This window comes from Delphinus delphis, chromosome 3 (assembly GCF_949987515.2).
Source record: "Delphinus delphis chromosome 3, mDelDel1.2, whole genome shotgun sequence".
NCBI lineage: Eukaryota > Metazoa > Chordata > Mammalia > Artiodactyla > Delphinidae > Delphinus > Delphinus delphis.
This window is the reverse complement of record NC_082685.1, coordinates 126,919,875-126,945,238: the sequence shown is the minus strand read 5'-3', so window position 1 is coordinate 126,945,238 and position 25,364 is coordinate 126,919,875. Positions and strand designations below refer to the sequence as shown.

Below are 25,364 nucleotides of genomic sequence, written 5' to 3'. Positions count from 1 at the left end.
TAATATATTCTATAGGAATTTTATTTGTTAAAATAAGTATTCAAACAATTGTGTTATTAAGCAAAACGTTTAAAAAATTTTTAGGGCTTCCCTGGTGGCGCAGTGGTTGAGAGTCCACCTGCTGATGCAGGGGACATGGGTTCGTGCCCCGGTCCGGGAAGATCCCACATGCCATGGAGTGGCTAGGCCCGTGAGCCATGGCCGCTGAGCCTGCGTGTCCGGAGCCTGTGCTCTGCAACGGGAGAGGCCACAACAGTGAGAGGCCCGCGTACCGCAAAAAAAAAAAAAAAAATTTTTTAAAGCTTAAAATGCCATTAAAAGTGAACTTTTAATCATCAAGAAAATTAATCTTAGTATTCTGAGAAGTAAAGAGGAAAGCATGAATTTCATTTGTTCATAGATGTGTATTGAGAACGACTCCAGAGGTTATGGCTGATCACTATTCTTTGAATAAAAAGAAAACATAAAAGAGATTTAAGACCTTCAGAATCTACATTACTCTCTTCATGTACAATCACATACTTGGGAATTAGTTATCCTGAGTTTAGCTAAAGCTTACTGTTTTGTTTCCTAAACAGTATCTTGAAAAGCTAACATCTATATAAACTTCTCTTAACCCCAGATACAGAAGTGTTTGCTTGCCAAAGAAAGGGGTCATAGCATTTATGCATTCTATATTCGTTTTTTAAAAGAAAGAACCACTTAAAACAAGTTGCAGTTTTGCCAGAACAGAATTTGGTAGCCAGGAACTTATCGTAGTTTGCCATTATTATCCCTTTTGTATTCTCTTAATGGCACTATTAGTATATTTTTAAAGGCATGAGTGCATGTGAAAGGCATTCATAAATACCCCTCTTTGATGACGATGGTTGCAAATAGCAGCAGCTGCAACAGTAGTAAACATCTAACATTTATGGGCTACTTACCAAGTGCCAGGTACTATACTAAGCACTTTACAAGATTATCTTACTAATTCCCACAGAAACCTTGTGAGTTGGATACTATTATTATTTCCACTTACAGATGAGGACGCTGGGGCAGAGAGAGGGAACACAACTGGTAAGTGTTAGAATCAGCTAGGAGGCAGCAGACTGATCTGGTCTGACTTCAGAGACCAGGACTTTGCCTCCCTTGGACGAGCAGTTGAACTCAAGAGGACCTGCACACAGTTCCACTAAAACATTCAGAATGATTTCAAAACGTCAATTTTTCTGCCTCCAACGTATTCTTGGGGAATTTTGAGGGGGCATGGAGAAATTTTAAGAGGTCATAGGGGCATTAGCTCAAAGCTAGGCATGGCAATGGGATCCTTCTCCATCTTGTGGACCCTCTTTCCAACCACCTTCATTCCCATCTTCATTCATGTTACAAAACACATGGCTGTAAACTGCATTTCTTTGGTAGTGGGGAGGGATGTTGTGGGAAGAGACTCGGGAAAGTTCATAGGTTAAAAATCACAAGAACCACTGGTCTCATATATGATTTCATGTGAATCTTTCAGTCTCTCAAGCAAGGATTCTATAAGGTTCCATTCATCTACGATGCCCACCAGCAAATGTTGCATCCCGTGATGATACTACACATCCCTATGTTATTTCGTAAGCATGATCTAATTTGAACCACATAGCACACTTGTGAGATGAGTAGGAAGGAGAAAAACAGCCCTATGTTACAGAGGCAAAGATAGGGATCCAAGGTATGTGGCACAGTCAAAACAGAACCTAAAGCTAGCACCTAGGTCCACAATTCCCATCAGTAATAACTTACATCAGTGCAAAAGGTCTTCTGTTATACTCTTAGCATATGACTTGGTGAAAACAGTCTTCTCAGGGAACTAAATTCTGCACAAGGAAATCAAGGCCCAACAATCTCATATCTTTGTTTATTTTAGGATTCATTCAAGTGTCAAATCTAAACAAGCTGGTTATCTCAACAGTGTCTGGCGAAGCAGGGCTGAGAGAATGCACACCATTAGCTCTTGAAACTTGTTACCATGGAGCTCATGTTCCTAAGTTGTTTCTTTCTGTATAGAAGGTAGAGGGTCATATTTTGAATCCAAGATAATCAGAGTATGGTGGACATAAAAGTAGTATGATTACGATACTACTTGGAAACCCCAGTATAAGTATGCAGTGTCCAAGGCACCAGGGGACAGATTGAGGGCAGAGGTGCCCCCTGAGAAATGCTTAATTTCAGCATACAGAATAGCTAAATAACAACAAGTTTTATTTTTGACTTAAACTCTTACAAATGTATCACTGCTATAGCAACTATTAATGACAGTCTATTTTCATGATCCCTGATGGCGTTTTTAGCATGATTTATAGAAAAAAAAGTCAGAAAATTAAAAAAATAATGTAAAATAAGAGATACACTATGAAACTTCTGTCCACCATGTAACCAGCACCAGTTGTGCAACAGTTTACATTTTTGATGGTGATGATGTATTTGTTATCTTGCCAATGCTTTTCCAAATCCCAAGAAGTTCTTACTCAGAACTGTAGCTTCATTGCATGTAAGTCCTACAGTTTGTCCAGTGCAGACAGACTCCTAGGCAGGTGATCAGTCTAAAGAGAGCTTTCTTTCAATCTCTCTAGATCACACACTATGGATATAAGAATAACCAAGAAATATGTCTAAGTATATTTTTAAATCTTAGGTTTGGTTCTCTGATCAAGTTAGGAGTGAGCCATCAGAACATTAAAGTATATATTTTCCTGACTATTTTAGATCTTCTCATTTTCCCTAGTAATCAATAATGAAAGATGATAGGAGGCAGCTGAATATACTTTAGCATTTCCAAATAGTGTTCTCTAGGTTAGTTCTAGAATACATAGGTGATATACGATATACAGATGCATATGAAGGGGAACAGATGTTATGTGATAAAATACGTTTGAGAAAAAAATATAGCAAAGTTTTTCAGTATTTACCAGTACCTTTAATATGCTAATGAATGGATACTGTTTGAGAAGGAAACAGAATAGGCAGCTTTTCTTAAAACTATTTGAGCATACGAGCATTATTTTGCAGAGTGGTCCCAGAACCAAGATCTCATGGGTACACTTCGTCACATGAGCTTGGGAGTCACTCAGATCTGAGTTCCTGTACCAGCTCAGAATTGCTGTGCAGCCTTGAAAGAGTTGCTGAACTGCTCTAAGCCTTGATGTCTTGAGGTTAACAAAAGATCATTAAATTTAAAAATACTGGGGAAAACTGCATTATATCCTTGACATTCAAATGCAGCTTCACAAACCTCCAAATTTACTAATATCGCTATGGGGTATACTTTTCCCTTAGAAAATTTAGTAAAATAAATAAAGACTCTCATTGGTGCTTTTACCACTTGTTACTTTATGGAAATGTTTTCAGCCTTCTTGCCTTTCCTAGAATCTCACTTCCATTAACAGTACTGGTGTGCTAAATTTTTAATTCTCCCTGGATGAGCAATCTTACACTGACTGGAATGCTCTATGAAAAATCCCCCAATATTTTTTTTTTCCTGAAAACAAACATATGGTGGACTATGGGGGACTGGTTCATAGAATGTACTCTCATTAATCATTTTAAATTTCATAATTTTTATCATTTTTCTAAGAATTATCATTTTCTTAGCTGTTTTCTTTCTTGTCACTTCTGTCTAGATTAAGGCTGTCCAACAGAAATACAATATAAACCACAAAAGAGAGCCATACATATAATTTTAAATGTTCTAAAAGCCACATTACAAAAAAAGATTTTGGAAAAACCAGGCAAAGTTAATTTTAACAATATATTTTATTTAACCCCAAATGTGCAAGATTTACCATTTATACCTGTAGTCAATATAAAAATTACTAGTGAGAGAGTTTTCACTGTGTTCATACTAAGTATGTGAAATCTTCTGTGCATTTTACACTTACAGCACCTCTCCCTTGGGTTAGCCACAGTTCAAGGGTTCTGTGGCTACTGGCTACCTTGTTGGACAGCCCAGGTCTAGATCAACAGTCAGCTTTCTTCTGGGGGCCATTTTTCTACAGATACAATGTGTTTATCACTTCACAGTTATTGCATTTGCAAGGAAGAATGGAGAATGAAGAAACCATATTGTGATGTGGATACTGGCTCATTCCATAGTTAAGTAACTTGAATCCACAGAAGAGCTTGGTTGTACTAGGGATCAAATTACTACCTGTCATGAAGTCCCAGAGTTCCACGTAATAGCCCAAATCACAAAAGCCAAGGGGTTATTGTAATTGTTTTACAAGTAGAAAAAGCAATAATAGTGATCTGAAATTTTAAAAAAAGTTAAATTCTGCAAATATATGTTGAATACCAATTGCATACACGACACTTGGCTGGGTCTCGACAGATATTTCGGAATAGTGACTAGATATGAAGACATTTCAGAATAGTTACTTGATACTAGAAATCCAATTTTCCTCGCAGTGGTATGTATGTATGTACACACACAAATACACATATATATATCCAAATATATGCATATATGCACATATGCATGTATACATGTAGAGCATAAATTCCACCCATTCTAAAAGGGTCAATGGTTGGTGATTGTTATTTTGTCTTTTTTTTTTTTTTAATAATGGGCACCATAGATAAAAAAACAGAGAATCAGTCTTGTTTCATAAACAAACTTCCTATTCACACTTAACTTTACCTTTGATGGAAAGAAATCTGTAGCCTACTCTTGTGAATAATGATAACTAGCACAAGCTGATTGCTTACTATATGCCAAGCACTGGTCTAAGGGCTATACATCCCTTATCTCTCTTAATACTCACAGCAGTTAATGACGTAGGTGCAGAGGCAACTGAAATAGAGTATATTTAAGAAATTTAATAAATGTCATACACTTGCAAATGGGAAAGCCACAATTTGAACAAAGGAATCTCTGTTCAACCATAAAGCTAAACTACTCACTTTAAACGTGTGATGTTCTACACACTCTCTTTCTAGATAACAGTTTGTTGTCTAACAGGTACTTAAAAACAATATGGATATTTCTTATGAATTTAAATATTTCTGAAGATCTTAGTGGGAAAGAATTTTGTAAATACATAGTTTTATACTTAGCATTACCTCTCATTTTATTTCATCGAGATCCATCCAGGAAAAGGCTCAGCTTCATTCCTTATCTCTGAAGAATTCCTGAATCTAAAACATATGGCGTCTCATATCTGTGTCATTTCTCCCAGTGCTTGCATTCATCTTTAATGTTGACGTTTTGTGGTCTAGTGGCTCTTGAGAAATGACAAATACCTTTCTCCTTTGAATTGTAAATTACCATACTTGGACTTGCTTCTTCATATAATTTTTACTAAGCCTTTTTATTTCTCTCATTTATTAAACTGAAACTTTAGAATGAACAAGTTTACCTTAGTCGTACCTAAATTTTTATTTGGACAATGTGGCAGGGTTTAAATGGCTAATAGTTGCACATAAACTAGTTGAACCAACTGGGCAAGTAAACAGCTCATTAATTTCATATTAATCCGTTTGAGAGTAGACATTAGGGAGGTATCTTTCTTGGAACCCCAGAACACACATCATAAGGTAAGAATCAGTCTTCATCTTCATATCCATCTTCCTGCTTATACTTACTTCCTGCTTATACTATACATACTTCCTGCTTATACTCAGAAGAATAATTCTTCTCCTTCTGAGTAGTTATTATTAATAGTTATTATTATTCAGAAGAGTAATGTTAGCAACAGAGTCACTTTTGAAAGTCTGCCAACCCTCGATTTAAACAACAGATATCAGAGTTGAAAGCATACATTTGGAGACTTCACACATGTAGCAGATTATATGTTCTCAATAGGCATTTGTTCAATGAATGATGGAATTGAACATAAGTTCAGAAGGACATTGAAGTGCTCTTTGATCTTTCCCAGGCTTGGTGTTGATTTAATGAATGAATGCTTGATGTATGGAGAAATATTTGGGCATATATCCAGGGTCATTTATAGTTTTCTTACACCTCCATAATGCTACTCCTATAAACTTAGAGGGACACAGTAATTATACAGTCTATATACTTAATTTCACATGTGAAGGCTGAGACCCAGAGAACTTGCCTGATATATAATGAGCCAAGATAAGAATGGAAATCTCGTTCAGCTGGTTGCCAGTCTTCCATGCAAAAACTGATATAGTTCATATTTTGATCATCATATAAATGTAACCTAAAGAAACACTGTGTGTTGGGACTTCATCACAATGATAATAAAGAAAATTTATAGTAAAAATAAGAAATTATATTTTGCATGATGAAATAGATAATAAATGGTAGATAATTGAAGTCTGAGATTGGATTTGTGTATTAAACACTATATTATGTCTTCATACAATATACAGAATGGGTTATGGGAGGGACTTCTTTGCTGCGGGTGTCATAATAAAAAAATAACTTTCTACTTATTCAGTCACTACTTAGTTTTCATTGCCAAACAAGGAAAACTGAAAGAGGCACTGGCCCATGCCTTCCCTTCAGCTCTTAGTTCACTGACTGTCACCAATAGTAAAGGATAAATAAAATGCTTGAAAAGTGGCCAGTGATTATTAACTTTGTGACACAGACTTCCTGATATTTCTAATGGCGTAGGATGACAGCATTCTCTGAAGCATGACAAATTCGTCTCAGAGAATGGAAATGATACGGGTGGATGGGGCCAGATTTTCAGCCTCTCTAATTCTTACTTTAGATATGTCTCGGGACTCTTTTTCAGTGGCTTAAATCAGTCACGGAAAATGAAGATTCATTAACTAACTTTTTGATGCAAAATCAGATGCCTTGGAAACCTCATTCTGAACATTAAAAAAAAAAAATAGCTTACATTCTCCATGTTTCCTCTCAATAGTGTCATCTTAAGACTGCTTCTGTCAAGCAGGAGTACATCATTAAATGCTGCAGATATGTATTTATTTTAAGTATTTACAGAAGTCCCCATGATTTCTTTCCAGTGTCTAAATATTTTGTTTGTGCATCTGTTTATGATATTATGAAATCTCTCCTACGCTAATAAGAATTAGGATTACTTTTGGATTCTGCTAAAAGCATGACTTTTTCATACCGATTTCACATGGATCAAGATATTTGTATTTTATGTGCAAAATTTACTTCATCTGAAAGGATTTACTCTAACATCTACATCCTAAAAACCCTTTCTACTCAAACTGGATTAGTAGCATCGACACCATCCTGGAGCTTGTCAGAGATGCAGTGTCAGGCCCTACCCTACACCTACTCAGCCAGAACCGGCATTCTAACAAGGTCGCCAGGAATTAAGTGTGTACATTCAGTGTTGAGAGGCCCTGGCCTAAGCCACAGAATTTAGTATTTGATTATAAGTTGCCTTGTTCTCTTCAGCAAAAGCCTAAGTACCCCTGCAGTTTCTGGTGCTGGGCCTAAGCTAGCTATTTATTCAAATATAGTAAAATGATTGAAAATAAAAGAAAGAAAAAACATTTCCAAGGTAAAAATAAGCCCTGAAAAACAGACCACGTCCTTTGTTTATTTTCCCAGGTTTATTTTGCTGTCAGATTCCTCCATAAGGCACCTTCTCAGAATAAGTTCCTCCAATGGAGGTTGAACTCCATCATGCCACGTGGATCAATCTGTATTCAATGAATATGGGGCTGATTATCTACTTAGAGGATGATCCTTGTCCCTAGCGCTCCTCTTTCTGTCTGAATTTGGATATTTTGTACCTTGTTATCACCCTGGCAGCAGACAGGACAACAGGGAGTTGAAAACTAAGATTAGTCATTTTGCTTTTCTTTAGTAGTTTGGCTGAAATGTGTGATAGGTTGAAATATTGGGTCAAGTGAATCCTGTGGACGTTATCATGCCACATAATAAATTTTAATTTATCACTGATCAAACAATTAGCCATTTGAAGAAGCTATTTGGTTTGTATCGGAAACAATATCTTAGTGAACTGAAAAAATGAATACGACTTCTAGCCAGACCCAGGGAGTTACTGAGGCACTGAGGAAAGTTGGTTCTGAGGATTATATTTTTAGGAAAACCTCATTTCCGAGGAATCTAAAAGTAAATTTCAAATATAACAACATCCAGAAGCCACTAAGGCAGAGACTAAATTTTAAAAGAGAACATTATAAATCCTTAATTCCTTTCCCAATTTCTGACACTAACTTTTCAAAATTCATGATTTCAAGCATCTGTCTGGTAATAAAGTATATATTATTTCATGTCATGAAACCCCCAGAATACATTTATACGGCCATAACTTTCCTTTTTATTCTACCTAATATGCCACCAATTAGAGGACGTTAGGACTGGATTTTGAAAACTTTAAGAAATAGGACCCACAGTTATTACACACGCTACATTTCTCCAATCATCTTTGAGAAATTAATGATTACATTTTGACATGGTACACACTGAACCTGGGTCAGCCTGCTTACTTGATAAACTAGAGGTAAGACTGATATCATCAATCAGTTTATGATGAACTTTAGAGGCAAGACAGGATTTTATATGTCAGCAGAATCTCGACATTAAAAAAATAATAATGACAAAGAAAGAGGAAAGAGAAGAAAAGAAAAAAAACTGCTTTAAGTGCATGAGTTGAAAAAAATCTTTGAAAAAAGCAATACAAATTTATTGTTTCTTGACTTCCATTGCCTATGTACTAGCATGTTTAAACAGGTTAAGTTCACTTAGGAAACATTCAAGACAACTTTTCCAAGAAATAATTTATGGGAGAGAAAACTTGACTTAAACTCAGCACAAGATGCATAACTAGAAATAAAAAATAGGAGACGGAAATTTTAAAATAGAAGATCACTAACTGATTTTGATAACAATGATTATTACTGGGCTGACAAATGTATATGGATAAAATGTAAGAATAAGATCACAGACTTAAACTAAATATGGGTCAAAGAGAGGGAAAGTTCTATTTCTGCACAACAGGCCAAATTTCCTACTATAGTCAGTTATTTCACAGTTACGTGTTATTCTTCATTAGGAGAAATACAGTGTGAATATCTCACTATTACCCATATCATTCCTGGAAAAACGGGTCCAATCGGTCAGAAGATCCATCTCTGTAAATAAAAGGTATTAGACTACATTGCTCTTACTAAGTAATCATTTATTAAGATGCTGTCATTGAAAGTGGAATACCTCATTGGTGATGATGTGGAAAACTGGAACACTGCTTTGGGGATTATATAAAGGGTACCGTCACTTTGGAAATCTATTTGGCAATATCTGAAACCATACACATAACCTACAACCCCAAAATTCTACTCCTTGAGATATACCGAACTTATGTGTATGCACACAAACTTACACATACTACATGCAAATTTGTTTAACAAGTGACATATCCTAAAATGTCAGAGCAGCTCCATTCATAGTTGCCTCAAACTGGAATACCCAAGTGTCCACCAACAATAGTAACTGGCAGTAAATTTACTCAATGCGATACTATCACAATGAGAATGAGCAAAATCTATAACCACACAAAAGAATATGGATGAAGAATCTCACTAGCACATTGTTGACCAAAAGAAGCCAAATCAGAAGAGATTGTATTGTACAATTCCATTCATAAAAGCACAAAACTGGCAAAACAAATCTATGCTCTTGGAAGTTAATATAGTGCTTATCTTTGGAATGAGAGTGACTGGAGGGAGGCATGAAGGGGTATCCTTGGGAGCTGACTACTGGTTATATGAGTAAAATTGGTTAAGCATTTTTTTTCTCACCTAGTAGCACATTCACACCTATAATAACCAATTAGAATCTCACAGAGTGCTAAGGGTTACATAGAAATAACTGGACATAGAAAGAGAACCTCTCCCTTTTTAACCAACACTGGGAAGGCAAGATACTTTTTTTTTTTTAAGTCATAGAGGGCTAACATAAACATTAAGCCTTTTAAGTTCATTCCAAAACACAAGATATTGTCTCCCCAGCCAATAACTTCTTCTTCCCCTTTCTTGGCATTTCTGCAAGTCATATGTTCCCGATGTCTCTGTTGCCTCAGCTCACATGGATTTCTTTAGCAGGAGAAACCTGATGTTTCTTGTCCCTAAGTATCTCAGCCAAGGCTTAGGAAAGCAGCACATACAACAGAAGTTGTAAGCGTCATTCTTATCCTTGACAAGGGAAGACAGGGCAAAACCATGCCCACTGGCAGCAGTACCACTGGCAACTTTGCTCAAGACATTTTGAAGTTTATGACAAAGAGCTAAGGAAAGCTATGGCAGGGAAATATCTAGTCATTTTCTAGGAAACAGTAATATTATAAAAATAAAATGGTAATGTGAGTGATAAAATGTTTTCCTCTTGTAGTTCATCTGATACCAGGGCAGTGATACTTTGTGGAACCCACAGATGAGAGCTTTTAGTAAAGTACAACCCAAAGATGGCAGAAGGATTTTCTTCTTATGTTTTTCTCTCCCCTAAAGTGACCACCCTTTCACTAGAGAATGTATTTATGTCATCAAGCTAATGTGATTCTTAAATAGGACATCAACCTTCCCTTTGGATGAGAACACTAATCAGATTCAGCTAGTTTTTCATTCTCTATCTCAACACTGCCATATGTAAAAAGAAAAATCTCTGAAAACCATGGATACTTTACAGAGTTAAACCTCTCCTCCCAGCCAATCTACTTTGTTATTCTATATAAACAAATTCTGCCATTACATTCTGTTACTCATAACAATTTTCAGTAGATAGTCCACAAATCAATTAAAGACAAGTTAATTGCCAAGAGGGATCAAGCAACAAGCATTAGAAGACTAATACTTAAAGGTACCATCCAAAAAATGTATGTGTTAGAGAAAAGTTTGGTGTGGCTAGCTTTCCTTCTAATCCAAGATTTTACATTTGTATGATTAGTTTTGAAGATCAAAAATTCATCACACTGAGACTTCCCTGGTGGTCCAGTGGTTAAGAATCTGCCTTCCAATGCAGGGGACTTGGGTTCAATCCCTGGTTGGGGAACAAAGATCTCACATGCCGCAGGTCAACTAAGCACGCACGCCTCAACTAGAGAGCTCACATGTCACAACTCGCATGTCACAACAGCAAAAAAAAAAAAAAAAAAAAAAAACACTCTCTCCATTAAGCCACTTAATGTCTTTTGATTGGGCATTTAGTCTATTTACATTTAAAGTGGTTACTGAATGCATGTTCTTATTGCCATTTTGTATATTGTTTTGGGGTTGTTTTCGTAGGTCTTTTTTGTTCCTTTCTTCTTCTTTTGTTCTCTTGTGATTTTTTTTTTTTTTTTTTTTTTTTTTTTTTGCAGTACGCGGTCCTCTCACTGTTGTGGCCTCTCCCATTGCGGAGCACAGGCTCCGGACGCGCAGGCTCAGCGGCCATGGCTCATGGGCCCAGCCGCTCCGCAGCATGCGGGATCCTCCCGGACCGGGGCACGAACCCGTGTCCCCTGCATCGACAGGCGGACTCCCAACCACTGCGCCACCAGGGAAGCCCTGTTCTCTTGTGATTTGATGACTATCTTTGTTGTTATGTTTGGATTCCTTTTTCTTTTTTGTGTGTGAATCTAGTATAGCTTCTTGGATTGTGTAAATCGCTCCTTCTCTTCCATCTCCTTATATTTCCGTGTATTTTTACAATAAAGGTGAAGCAAAGGCAAATTCACTCAAGAGATTGGAGTCTGATCTGACCAAGAACACAGTCAGTAATGAGGTCAATACCCATATAGTTTCATCAACTTGATGCAATCTAAGTGATGCCTTGTCTGCCTAGGACTGCAAATGTACCCATGGATGTATGGAATGAAAATGTTTCAACTTACATATTGACATTTTCTCCATGAAGGCTCCCTTGAGTTCCCCAAGCAGAATCTCCCATTGCAGTCCCTATTTTATTTCGTTTTGTTGTTTATTTTCTGCTATCCTCCACTAGAAAGTAAGCTTTATGAGAGCAAAGACCTATCCCCCAACCACTTTCCTCTTCATTTTATCCCCAATATAAGGTCAATATTTTTACGTGGCTAATAAAGCACCAGGCACAGGGCTGTGCTGGAACCGTCCACACTAGTTGGCAAAAGTGAACTGTTACATTTTCAGGAGTATTTCTAAGTCAGTTGTTATACCTAGTGACTATAAAAATTAAGTTATTTAAACTTACAATTAAATAAATTATGTTGAAAAGAATGGTATTAAATATTCAAAACTCATCACTTAATAATTTTTTTTTTTTTTTTTTTTTTTTTTTTTTTTGCGGTACGTGGGCCTCTCACTGTGGTGGCCCCTCCCGTTGCGGAGCACAGGCTCCGGACGCGCAGGCTCAGCGGCCATGGCTCACGGGCCCAGCCGCTCCGCGGCATGTGGGATCTTCCCGGACCGGGGCACGAAGCCGTGTCCCCTGCATCGGCAGGTGGACTCTCAACCACTGCGCCACCAGGGAAGCCCCATCACTTAGTAATTTGACTACACTTTACTATTATCTATGTTCTTGAGGTCATTTACGTCTATTGTACCTATATATGCCATTCTGCATCTCTCGCCAACTGCATATTTAGTGACCTCTGTGGCTTGAAGTGGGCTGGTGCCAGAATTTTTGCCACAGAAATCAGCAAATACTACAAATAAGCTTTTCTGGTGTCTTCACAGAGAACTGGCTGTTAACATTTACCAGCATGCCACTGACCAGGCTTATCACTGGCATTTAACAAACAGTCTCTGAATGAATGCATTCGAGTGTTTTATTCATGGTCACGTTAGTTCTTACAGAGTGTGTTCCTCTAGCCCAGCACAGAGTTCCTCTTTCTCAGGTTCACTCCCAGCCTTTCTTTTTGGAATGTCGCTTACACATTTGTTGCTCTTGGGATGTCTGTCTTTTGCATTACATTGACTTCACCTACTTAAGAGCTAGAGTGGTCTTCAGGCTTTTCAATGCTGGGTGATGGGTTTGAGCTGACGAACTCCGACGTCTCTTCAGCTTTAACTCTCTGTGCCATGATACGCGGAAAGAGGGCAGAGTGTCCTTACTCTTGTCAGGGGCCTAAAAACATTGGCTGATCGGTTCATTCGTTCAATACATATACATCAAGCATCTACTATATGCCACACAACCTTCGAGGCACTGGCAATGCAGAGGTGAAAAAAAAGACAAAAATTGCTGCCACATGGAGCTTACATTCTAGTATGTATTACTACTAAGTAACATTAATTTTAGTGTTGTCTACGTGCCAGGCATGACCTATGGCTAACACACTTAATCCTCACACCCTCCCATTTAACAGATGAGAAAACTAAGGCAGTCTGAAGTGAAGTAGCTTGACCAATGTCTCGGAGCTGTAAAAGTGTTGACATTTCAACCTCAGCAGTGCAGCTGGAGAGACAACCAGCTCTTAATCACCATACCCGGCACCTTGTCAAGGTGACGCTGTTTTTCTATGTGCAAGTTGCTTATAAGATAATTGTTTATAGGTGAGCTGTATTGTGCTATTCTGTAACCAAGAGTGGTTCCAATGATAACAGTTAACCACTATGTAACTTACAAGAGAAGCATCACAGAATTGGTGAAACCCTAAGGGAAGTGTAGAAAATGCTATTAAAGAGATGGTAGGCAGGCCAACTTTTATGTACATATTTCATTTAAGGGCACACTGGCCCTTTAAAGCAGACATTTTTATTTTCCACTTACAGACTGGGAATCTGCTAATGGAGGTTAGGGAATTACCCAGTTAAGAAAGCAGCAGAGCTGGCATTCAAGCTTGGTCTGTTTGGCTCTAAAGCCAAAGTCTCCCTCCTCTACCCTGCCCCCTAACACAATGTGCAATGGTTGGTAACCATGATGTTATTCTCATAATGACTGCTGTGTTGCCTATAAGGAAACTATTTTACTCATCTTCAATTTAGCTAATATTACTCACGATTTGGAATATCATTAAGAATGATGTTTCTACATTCAAGACAATGCCAATGGAATAAATAGGCATGAGACAGGATGAAGTTGACCTCTGTAGTTCAGAGAATCTTCTGGCTCCTCTGAACAGCTGGCCAAGGAGCAACACTTTGGTAGTAAAATACGACCATGACCAGTGTTTTTGGCCACAGGAAATAGACTAGATGGAAGCTGATGAAGCAAAACTCAGGGAGAGGAGAGAAGCACATAAAATCACTGATTAGTTTCCTTTCTTTTTCCATAAGAAACACATATTTTGATGCGTTCGCTTAACACTACTTTAAGCCAATCTCAATTAGGTTAGAAGACTGTTCAGATATTATTTTTTTAATATATTTTTATACAGCAGGTTCTTATTAGTCATCAATTTTATACACATCAGTGAACACATGGCAATTCCAATCACCCAATTCATCACACCACCACCACCACCCCCTCGCGGCTTTCCCCCCTTGGCGTCCATACGTTTGTTCTCTACATCTGTGTCTCAATTTCTGCCCTGCAAACCAGTTCATTTGTACCATTTTTCTAGGTTCTACATATATGCGTTAATACACGATATTTGTTTTTCTCTTTCTGACTTACACTTACTTCACTCTGTATGACAGTCTCTAGATCCATCCACGTATCAACAAATGACCCAATTTCATTCCTTTTTAAGGCTGAGTAATACTCCATCGGATATATGTACCACATCTTCTTTATCCATTCATCTGTCAATGGGCATTTAGGTTGCTTCCATGACCTGGTTATTGTAAATAGTGCTGCAATGAATATTGGGGTGCATGTGTATTTTTGAATTGTGGTTTTCTCTGGGTATATGCCCAGTAGTGGGATTGCTAAATCATATGGTAATTCTATTTTTAGTTTTTTAAGGAACCTCCATACTGTTCTCCATAGTGGCTGTATCAGTTTACATTCCCACCAACAGTGCAAGAGGGTTCCCTTTTCTCCACACCCTCTCCAGCATTTGTTGTTTGTAGATTTTCTGATGAAGCCCATTCTAACTGGTGTGAGGTGATACCTCATTGTAGTTTTGATTTGCATTTCTCTAATAATTAGTGATGTTGAGCATCCTTTCATGTGTTTGTTGGCAATCTGTATGTTTTCTTTGGAGAAATGTCTATTAAGGTCTTCTGCCCATTTTTGGATTGGGTTGTTTCCTTTTCTAATATTGAGCTGCATGACCTGTTTATATATTCTGGAGATTAATCCTTTGTCCATTGATTCATTTGCAAATATTTTCTCCCATTCTGAGGGTTGCCTTTTCGTCTTGTTTACGGTTTACTTTACTGTGCAAAAGACTTTAAGTTTCATTAGGTCCCATTTGTTTATTTTTGTTTTTATTTCCATTACTCTAGGAGGTGGATCAAAAAAAGATCTTGCTGTGATTTATGTCAAAGAGTGTTCTTCCTATGTTTTCCACTAAGAGTTTTATAGTATCCGGTCTTACATTTAGGTCTTTAATACATTTTGAGTTTATTTTTGTGTATGGTGTTACAGAGTGGTCTAATTTCATTCTTTTACATGTAGCTCTCCAGTTTTCCCAGTACCACTTATTGAAGAGACTGTCTTTTCTCCATTGTATATCCTTGCCCCCTTTGTCATAGATTAGTTGAACATAGGTGCTTGGGTTTCCCTCTGGGCTTTCTATCTTGTTCCATTGATCTATGTTTCTGTTTCTGTGCCAGTACCATACTGTCTTGATTACTGTAGCTTTGTAGTATAGTCTGAAGTCAGGGAGTCTGATTTCTCCAGCTTCATTTTTTTCCCTCAAGACTGCTTTGGCTATTTGGGGTCTTTAGTGTCTCCATACAAATTTTAAGATTTTTTGTTCTAGTTCCATAAAAAATGCCATTGGTAATTTGATAGGGATTGCATTGAATCAGTAGATTGCTTTGGGAAGTATAGTCATTTTCACAATATTGATTCTTCCAATCCAAGAACATGGTATATCTCTCCATCTGTTGGTATCACTTTTAATTTCCTTCATCAGTGCCTTATAGTTTTCTACATACAGGACTTTTGTCTCCTTAGGTAGGTATATTCCTAGGTATTTTATTCTTTTTGTTGCAGTGGTAAATGGGAGTGTTTTCTTAATTTCACTTTCAGGTTTTTCATCATTAGTGTATAGGAATGCAAGAGATTTCTGTGCATTAATTTTGTATCCTGAAACTTTACCAAATTCATTGATTAGCTCTCATAGTTTTCTGGTGGCATCTTTAGGATTCTGTATGTATAGAATCATGTCATCTGTAAACAGTGACAGTTTTACTTCTTTTCCAATTTGTATTCCTTTTATTTCTTTTTCTTCTCTGTTTGCCGAGGCTAGGACTTCCAAAACTATGTTAAATAACAATGGTGAGAGTGGACATCCTTGTCTTGTTCCTGATCTTAGAGGAAATGCTTTCAGTTTTTCACCATTGAGAATGATGTTTGCTGTGGGTTTGTTGTATATGGCATTTATTATGTTGAGGTAGGTTCCCTCTATGCCCACTTTCTGGAGAGTGTTTATCATAAATCGGTGTTGAATTTTGTCAAAAGCTTTTTCTGCATCTATTGAGATGATCATATGGTTTTTATTCTTCAGTTTGTTAATATGGTGCATCACATTGATTGATATGCGTATATTGAAGAATCCTTGCATCCCCTGGGATAAATCCCACCTGATCATGGTGTATGATCCTTTTAATGTGTTGTTGGATTCTGTTTGCTAGTATTTTGTTGAGGATTTTTGCATCTATATTCATCAGTGATATTGGTCTGTAATTTTCCGTTTCATAGTATCTTTGTCTGGTTTTGGTATCAGGGTGATGGTGGCCTCAGAGAATGAGTTTGGGAGTGTTCCTTCCTCTACAATTTTTTGGAAGAGTTTGAGAAGGATGGGCATTAGCTCTTCTCTAAATGTTTAATTGAATTCACCTGTGAAGCCATCTGGTCCTGGATTTTTGTTTGTTGGAAGATTTTTAATCACACTCTCAATTTCATTACTTGTGATTGTTCTGTTCATATTTTCTATTTCTTCCTGGTTCAGTCTTGGAAGGTTATACCTTTCTAAGAATTTGTCCATTTCTTTCAGGTTGTCCATTTTATTGGCATGGAGTTGCTTGTAGTAGTCTCTTATGATGCTTTGTATTTCTGCGGTGTCTGTTGTAACTTCTCCTTTTTCGTTTCTAATTTTATGGATTTGAGTCCTCTCCCTCTTTTCCTTGATGAGTCTGGCTGATGGTTTATCAATTTTGTTTGTCTTCTCAAGGAACCAGCTTTTAGTTTTATTGATCATTGCTATTGTTTTCTTTGTTTCTATTTCATTTATTTCTGCTCTGATCTTTATGATTTCTTTCCTTCTGCTAACTTTGGGTTTTGTTTGTTCTTCTTTCTCTAGTTCCTTTAGGTGTAAGGTTAGATTGTTTATTTGAGATTTTTCTTGCTTCTTGAGGTAGGCTTGTATAGCTATAAACTTCTCTCTTAGAACTGCTTTTGCTGCATTCCATAGGTTTTGGATTGTTGTGTTTTCATTGTCATTTGTCTCTAGGTATTTTTTGATTTCCTCTTTGATTTTTTCGGTGATCTCTTGGTTATTTAGTAACGTAGTTTTTAGCCTCCATGTGTTTGTGCTTTCTACGTTTTTTTCCAATGTAATTCATTTCTAATCTCATAGCATTGTGGTCAGAAAATATGCCTGATGTGATTTCTATTTTCTTAAATTTACTGAGGCTTGATTTGTGACTCAAGATGTGATGTTTCCTGGAGAATGTTCCATGTGCACTTGAGAAGAAAGTGTAATCTGCTGTTTTTGGATGGAATGTCCTATAAATATCAATTAAATCTATCTGGTCTATTGTGTCATTTAAAGCTTCTGTTTCCTTATTTATTTTCATTTTGGATGATCTGTCCATTGGTGTAAGTGAGGTGTTAAAGTCCCCCACTATCATTGTGTTACTGTCGACTTCCTCTTTTACAGCTGTTAGCAGTTGCCTCATGTATTGAGGTGCTCCTATGTTGGGTCCATATATATTTATAATTGTTATATCTTCTTCTTGGATTGATCCCTTAATCATTATGTAGTGTCCTTCCTTGTCTCTTGTAACATTCTTTATTTTAAAGTCTATTTTATCTCATATGAGTATTGCTACTCCACCTTTCTTTTGATTTCCATTTGCATGGAATATCTTTTTCCATCCCCTCACTTTCAGTCTGTATGTGTCCCTAGGTCTGAAGTGGGTCTCTTGTAGACAGCATATATATGGGTCTTGTTTTTGTATCCATTCAGCAAGCCTGTGTCTTTTGGCTGGAGCATTTAATCCATTCACGTTTAAGGTAATTATCTATATGTATGTTCCTATGACCATTTTCTGAATTGTTTTGGGTTGTTTTTGTAGGTCTTTTTCTTCTTTTGTGTGTCCCACTTAGAGAAGTTCCTTTAGCATTTGTTGTAGAGCTGGTTTGGTGGTGCTGAATTCTCTTAGCTTTTGCTTGTCTGTAAAGCTTTGATTTCTCCATCAAATCTGAATGAGATCCTTGCTGGGTAGAGTAATCTTGGTTGTAGGTTCTTCGCTTTCATCACTTTAAGTATATCATGCCACTCTCTTCTGGCTTGTAGCGTTTCTGCTGGGAAGTCAGCTGTTAACCTTATGGGAGTTCCCTTGTATGTTATTTGTCTTTTTTCCCTTGTTGCTTTCAGTAATTTTTCTTTTTCTTTAATTTTTGCCAATTTGATTACTATGTGTCTCGGTGTATTTCTCCTTAGGTTTATCCTGTATGGGACTCGCTGTGCTTCCTGGACTTGGGTGGCTATTTCCTTTTCCATGTCAGGGAAGTTTTCGACTATAATCTCTTCAAATATTTTCTTGGGTCCTTTCTCTCTCTCTTCTCCTTCTGGGACCCCTATAACGTGAATGTTGTGGCATTTAATGTTGTCCCAGAGGTCTCTTAGGCTGTCTTCATTTCTTTTCATTCTTTTTTCTTTTTTCTGTTCTGCAGCAGTGAATTCCACCATTTTGTCTTCCAGGTCACTTATCCGTTCTTCTGCCTCAGTTATTCTGCTATTGATTCCTTCTAGTGTATTTTTCATTTCAGTTATTGTATTGTTCATCTATGTTTGTTTGTTCTTTAATTCTTCTAGGTCTTTGTTAAACATTTCTTGCATCTTCTCGATCTTTGCCTCCATTGTTTTTCCAAGGTCCTGGATCATCTTCACTATCATTATTCTGAATTCTTTTTCTGGAAGGTTGCCTATCTCCACTTCATTTAGTTGTTTTTGTGGGGTTTTATCTTGTCCCTTCATCTGGTACATAGCCCTCTGCTTTTTCATCCTGTCTATCTTTCTGTGAATGTGGTTTTTGTTCCACAGGCTGCAGGATTGTAGTTCTTCTTGCTTTTGCTGCCTGCCTTCTGGTGGATGAGGCTATCTGTTCAGATATTATTTGATAACTTTATATTTTGATCGATCACTAAACCCTGTTCTACACCAAATTTACAAGTGTTCTTTCTTCAGAGGAAGATTCTGAGTTGAGTTAAATGAGGCAATTTAGTCTGTTGGAATGACACCTCTCATTTTGGAACTTCTCCTTGTGTGGTGATGAGAAGATGTGATCAGGAAACGGGAGGTGGCCAAGTGACTAGAAGTCTAGCCTCTAGGACAGCCTGCCAAGGTTCAAACTTGGGCAAGTTTCTGAAACTCTCTCTGCCCAGTTTCCTTATCTGTAAGAAAAAGGCAACGCCAGTCCCCCTTGTGTGGTTGTTTTGTGGGATGAAATAAGATAATGTATGTAGAGCCCTGGGAACACTGTCTGGCACATAATAAGTTCCCAATACAATTTAAAACTTATTACTCTTACTCTGGACTTCTGACCACATGTGTGTTGTGTAGCCTCTGATCCCTGAACCTGCAATTCTTCTCTTATTTGGTGGTAATTATATCCATCCTCTTCACTTACCCTAAAAAATTGAATGAGATGAGCTACGGAACAGATAACTAAAAAGAGCAGTTATTAACATCTGTTACATCTGAAAAGCTTTCCAAAAAAATTTTTTTAATGGCATACAACAGGAGGTGCTAATGTGATACTTAGAAAGTTACATCCTAGCTTACTGATTTGTGGGTGGCGCTCCTTTCTCTTTCTCCTTTCTCCTTCTAAGACTTGGGCTCTAGCCAGCATTTTCTAGTGGGAAAACTGAGGTTTAATTTGACAGCTATTGATGTGCTACACTTCCGTTTCAGTTGGAACAAAGAGTAGCTAAGAGACAGTATTTTCCAATTGTCCCTGCTACTTAACTGCTACTTAAAAATCTCCAGATCAAAGTTGTGGATTTCAGCATAACTGTCCAAGATTTGCACAGGAGGTGATTTAAGTTTATCTAGGGTTGTTTGTTTCTGCAAATAGTCAATAATGTAGTATAATCCATGACGCCTATTAGTGTAAGGGGCAGGAAAACTAGAGCATGCTTTGTTTCTGACCTGTGGGATGTTAGTGAAATCACCTCTACCCCGCACTTCAAGGTACCTTGGATGGTGTTCTCCTCTACTTGTACAATACCCACTCCACAGTCCCCATATAATATGTTCCTCTTAACATTCCTTTTTGAGAAGACAGAAAGCAGAAAGTTTTGTGATTTGTTCTGGTTGGAAGACAAGACCATCTCTAGAAGAGTAACTTGCTATTTCAAGTTTCCTCGACTGTTACTATAACTTTAAACAACAACATTTTTAAAAAACAAAATGTCCTAGTGTTCCCTTGGGGAGTTGTCAGAGCCCACCAATCTGCTAAGTACTAGCTCCTTGTTCGTTCTTCGCTTCCCATATCATTTTCTTCCCAATTTTTTTCAGGTCCTATATTCAAACCTTCAACGTGAGTTCACTCACTGACATTATTTTCTCAGATCTAACATAAGCACATCATTCCCCCCACTCTCTCCTCTAAGACAGACACGAGAGGTGTGGCTCTAAAGTAATGATTGATTCTTATTCCAGGTCCACAGAGGAAAATTAGCCTCCTTAGGATGTAATCCTCTTTCTCTCTCTGTCTGTCTCTGACTCTCTCTGTTTCCGTATCAAGTCAAACTTAGCTTAATAAGCTACATATTAATTATATTTGGCTTTCTCTGTAAGTACATTTTACCAATAAAAGGCAAAAACTCGCCACCGCTGAAAAACGACTTTCAAATCTACTTTAAGCATAACTACCCAAGGTTGTATTTCTCAGGGATCAACACTCATCAAATACATATGATTTACTGTTACTTTAAAAAATCAGACTCTTTACAGACTTGGCTTTTCTTCATCCTGAATGCCACCAGGGAGTGAAAACAATGCCAGAGACAAATATTCCAGCTTAAACCCAAGTGTATCACCAGTATCATGTGTAATATCCATTCAATCTTCAAAGAAAAAACTAACACTCTACTAGACACGTGTGGGGATTTTACAAAATACAAAATTATTTTTATTAAAGAAACCAACTTGTAAAGGAGAAACTCAACAAAGAAATTTTGGTTAACACCTAGTTATTTCAGTTGCTTCAATAGTGGAATTATGTGTAAAGCCTCTCAAAGGTCAAGATAAGCTTAAGTTACTTCCATGTTTTAAAGATCTGTGTGTGTGTGTGTGTGTGTGTGTGTGTGTGTGTGTACACATACATAAATACTTCCATTCATGGTGCATTTGAGGTGGTGTGGCCTGCTAAAAGTTTAAAGCTGTACAATAAGCATCTTTTTTTCATTATTGTCAGTATATTGCTGGGACTGGATGCATACTCTCTTTTTTTTAAGCACTGAGAAATCTCTGAAAATGTGACATGAGAGTGTCCAACTGCTGTACTAGCTCCTTAACCTTCCACTGGACTCCTGGCCTATGATAGGCCCTGATCATATCAGCAAGTTGATTTTACAAATAAAAGGGTGACACCAACTAAGAGAGTGTAGCAAGATGCTTCATCGAACATGCATTAATGGCATCTCCTCGCATGTAAGGGAGCCTCTGGCCTCAAGGAATTTATAGTCCACAGGGAGAGAGAAAATAGGATCCACAGAACAATGAAGACAGTACATATAAAAAATTAATTATTTTACGGGCAATTAATATTCAAATTAAAAGCAAATATATGAGGGACAAAGTCTCTCAGGTTTCAAAGGAGATTGGCCCATGATGGCTATTCTGGATGTCACTCTCACCTCTTAAACTCATTATGAAAGAAACTTGTTAGAACTACAAACACAGGGCATTTAAATACATAGAAAACTCATCCTTAGACATTCCAGTGTTTGTTGTATTTCTGAAAGGATTAAATTGACCAAGGAAAAGGAAAATATCTTTGGCATACCAAGAAGGCAAATTTCATAATATGTCTACAAATCATACAGTAGAGCTTAAACTCTGCATTTCCTGAGATTTCTGAAATTCTTTAGTCCAACACACTATTGTTTTCACCTTACCCAGCAGTTTGATATTTATATTTAGAAACTTGTTATCAGATCTCAACGATAAGAAGTGTCTAGAAACTACCATCTATTGGAAATATGTACAGTAAAGCTTACAAATCTTTGATGAGCATACATCTTAGCCCATAATAAGCATGAGATGCAAATAATAAACATGAGAAGTGCATTCAGTAGAAAGTAAAGCATAGAGTAGGCATATAATTTCTAATGTTGAAGCAGAGTCTTAACTGTAACAAATTAACATAATTAATAAAAATAAATGGCATTTATTTTGTTTTGAAGTAGAAGTAGATGTACATCTAGTAGTAAGGAAGTACTACTTACACCTTTAACTGCCAACTTTTATTTACCCCTTTCAAAGTTTGCTTATGCATTTTTACTAGGGAATTTTGTAATTTGATTCCTCTGATTTTATAGCTCCCTAAAATATTCCAAGGGTACTATCTTTCACCCTGTCTAAAACAAATAAATAATTCTTGTGAATTATTTTAATCTAAACTTTGAATATTTTCTGTGCGAGTAAATCAGAACACATTTTAATCCAAATTTAACACATACTTTTATAAAGGCTGGTAGTTTCTACATATGTTACATTTGGTCTAAAGAAGGAAGACCTATTCTTGAGATTTTGCAGACAACTTCACCTCCATTTGCTATTGGTGAAATAGCTTGCGGTGCTACAGACTAACCGATCAGAAACAAAAACTGTGTGAAGAATCAATCTTTTTTCTTGTAAATATCTAAAACACTAGAGCAAAGAAGGAAATCAAGGATTTTTCTGTCTTCTGTTTTTCCTAGTTATTTGATCAAAATAAGCTAGCTTGGATGTAAAGCAAAGCTGTAACTGACAATTTATTGAGGTCATGAGGTCAACATTTTTCATATGATTTCTATAGAAATCTTTAGACATAACAGATTAATAACATATATACTTCAATTTCATAGTTTCTATTTCTCCTGGGCAACATTGAAACTCTGAACTACAACCTAGACCACAGAGATAGTTTCCACTTTTCCGTGTGAATGTGACCTGAAACACTTATAAACAACACAGCAGTGTTTTGTTGTTGTTGCTTGTTTGCTTGCTGAATCAAACTAGAACCCTTTCCTTACATTTAAAGGGTTAACTGAAGATTAGTATGACCAATTCTGGCTACATTAAGTCCATTTGGCTGGCTAACACACTTCTTTTCCAGATACCAGTCACAGGAATGCTTTTATAAGTTCACCATTTAACTCTCAAAATCAGCTTTTAGAGTTAGTCAATTTCCTTCTACTTCTGTGGGTTCCCAAATACCCCTGACTATGTTACGGTTCACATCTTCTTAGCTCCTATTCTGTACACTACCAATTCATCCTGCCAATGTAATGTAGTATAGGAAACAGAAATTAAACAGATCAACACAGGGCAAAGACTTGTTTGCAGGGGGCCTAAAGCTACAGAGGCTGATGAAAAAAGAAAACTCTTCCCAGCCACAAAAAGAAAGAGCAATACCTGTAGGACTTTGAGAAACGCAATCTTGATTTGACTCTTGTGGAGGGTCCTGGCACTGTGACTCCCCGAAGATCCCAAACAAAAGCCATGTGTAAAGAAGTTGGCAGGATCGCTGGCAAGTCAGAGTGGATGCAGGGCCCTGGGGCCGGATGGCCCCCGGAGGACCAGGAGGTACTTGTGGCCAAGGGAGGGCATTTCCTCTGTGCGGTGCTCTGTGTTGCCAGGGAGGTGGCGGGTGGCTGAAGCAGGACTGGAAGAGGTGGCTGGGACTTCCTGCTGCGTGACACTCGCCCTTTGCGACAGAGCTTGCTTCACTTCGACTTTATCTCGTTAATAACGTGAGAAACGCTCCCTTGCAAATTTGTTTTTAAATATAGCCCTGATTAAACAGCACAGTCACATGCCACTCCTGCAAAGCACAACATGCACTCACACACACACACACACACACACACACACACACACTGTGAAAGGCATGATTGAAGTGTGAAGTTTAAGAAAAAAAAGTAAACAGAGGGCCTTTGTTTAAAAAAAAAAAAAAAGTAAATACATGCCCATGACTGGGAAATTCAACAGAGATTTACTAACTTTCACACAACTAGCCACCAAATATCATTTTCCTTATTTCAACTTCTCTTAGAAACAGGGATGTACATAGTTATTAGCAAACCTCACACAAGGATTTAATGGTCTCGATAGACCCGCACCTCCTTGCAAGTCAGCTTGAGAAGAAAGCAGGCAGATCACTTTCAGCGCTTTGGGCAGTTTTTCCCTCAAGGAGATCCTGTGTCACCTTGGAAAGTGAGTTATAACGCGTGACTTTGACAACAGAGATCAATTTTCTTGTTCATTTTCTATTCCCTAGAAACATTTCTTAACTGTCTGATAAGTCTCTTAAAACAAACTTCTTTCAAATGAAATAAATGATGGAAGCCACATAGAGCCCTTCACATGTTGTAAGAGTCCAGCACATCTCAGCGAGGCATCTATTTCAAGAGTATGCTTCAGGAGTCAAAGGACCCCAGTGCTGTCATAGGTCCTCACCACCAAGTGCTATTTAATGTTAACAATGTGGCATAATTCCACCAGTCCCCGTCCAAACACTGCCCCGCCTGTGACCTCAACTATAAACCAAGGCAGAGCTCCACTTCTCTGGGATAAGATTAGAGAGGCGTGGAGTGCCCAGCAGTGATTTAACTCCCTCTGGACTGGACAAATATAACCAATAGTTGAGTTTGGTAAGCATCACCACGTCTGCCAAATTTTGAGACACCCTGTAGCCAAACTATCTCTTCTTATATACCCAAGGGGTCCAAACTATTCCCGTAGTTTCTGTAAAAGCTCAAGTCAGTAAACATGACACTTATTTTCATGACAGCATCCAGCACACCAGGGGTTCCTGAGAACGCTACAGGTTCCGTATCAGCCTCGGGAATGAGTAATAGAAAACGTTTTTACGGTTTCACCTCTGTGTTATCTGACAGATGGGCTAAAAGAGGGTGA

The 25,364-nt window shown here is 37.6% G+C and overlaps 1 protein-coding gene across 2 annotated transcripts in view; it reads right to left on the bottom strand.

Moving 5' to 3' along the window:
* Positions 1 to 25,364, bottom strand: part of PDE4D (phosphodiesterase 4D) — a 560,837-nt gene that overhangs the window by 334,420 nt on the left and 201,053 nt on the right. Inside the window, exon 1 of one of the 2 annotated variants that reach the window (XM_060009457.1) lies at positions 23,862 to 24,161. The exons of the other annotated variant lie outside the window; for it this stretch is intronic. Coding sequence (XP_059865440.1) covers positions 23,862 to 23,950 — 89 coding nt within the window. The 5' untranslated portion in view covers positions 23,951 to 24,161. Of the gene's footprint in view, positions 1 to 23,861; positions 24,162 to 25,364 lie in introns of those variants that run through there. 2 annotated transcript variants of the gene reach the window in all.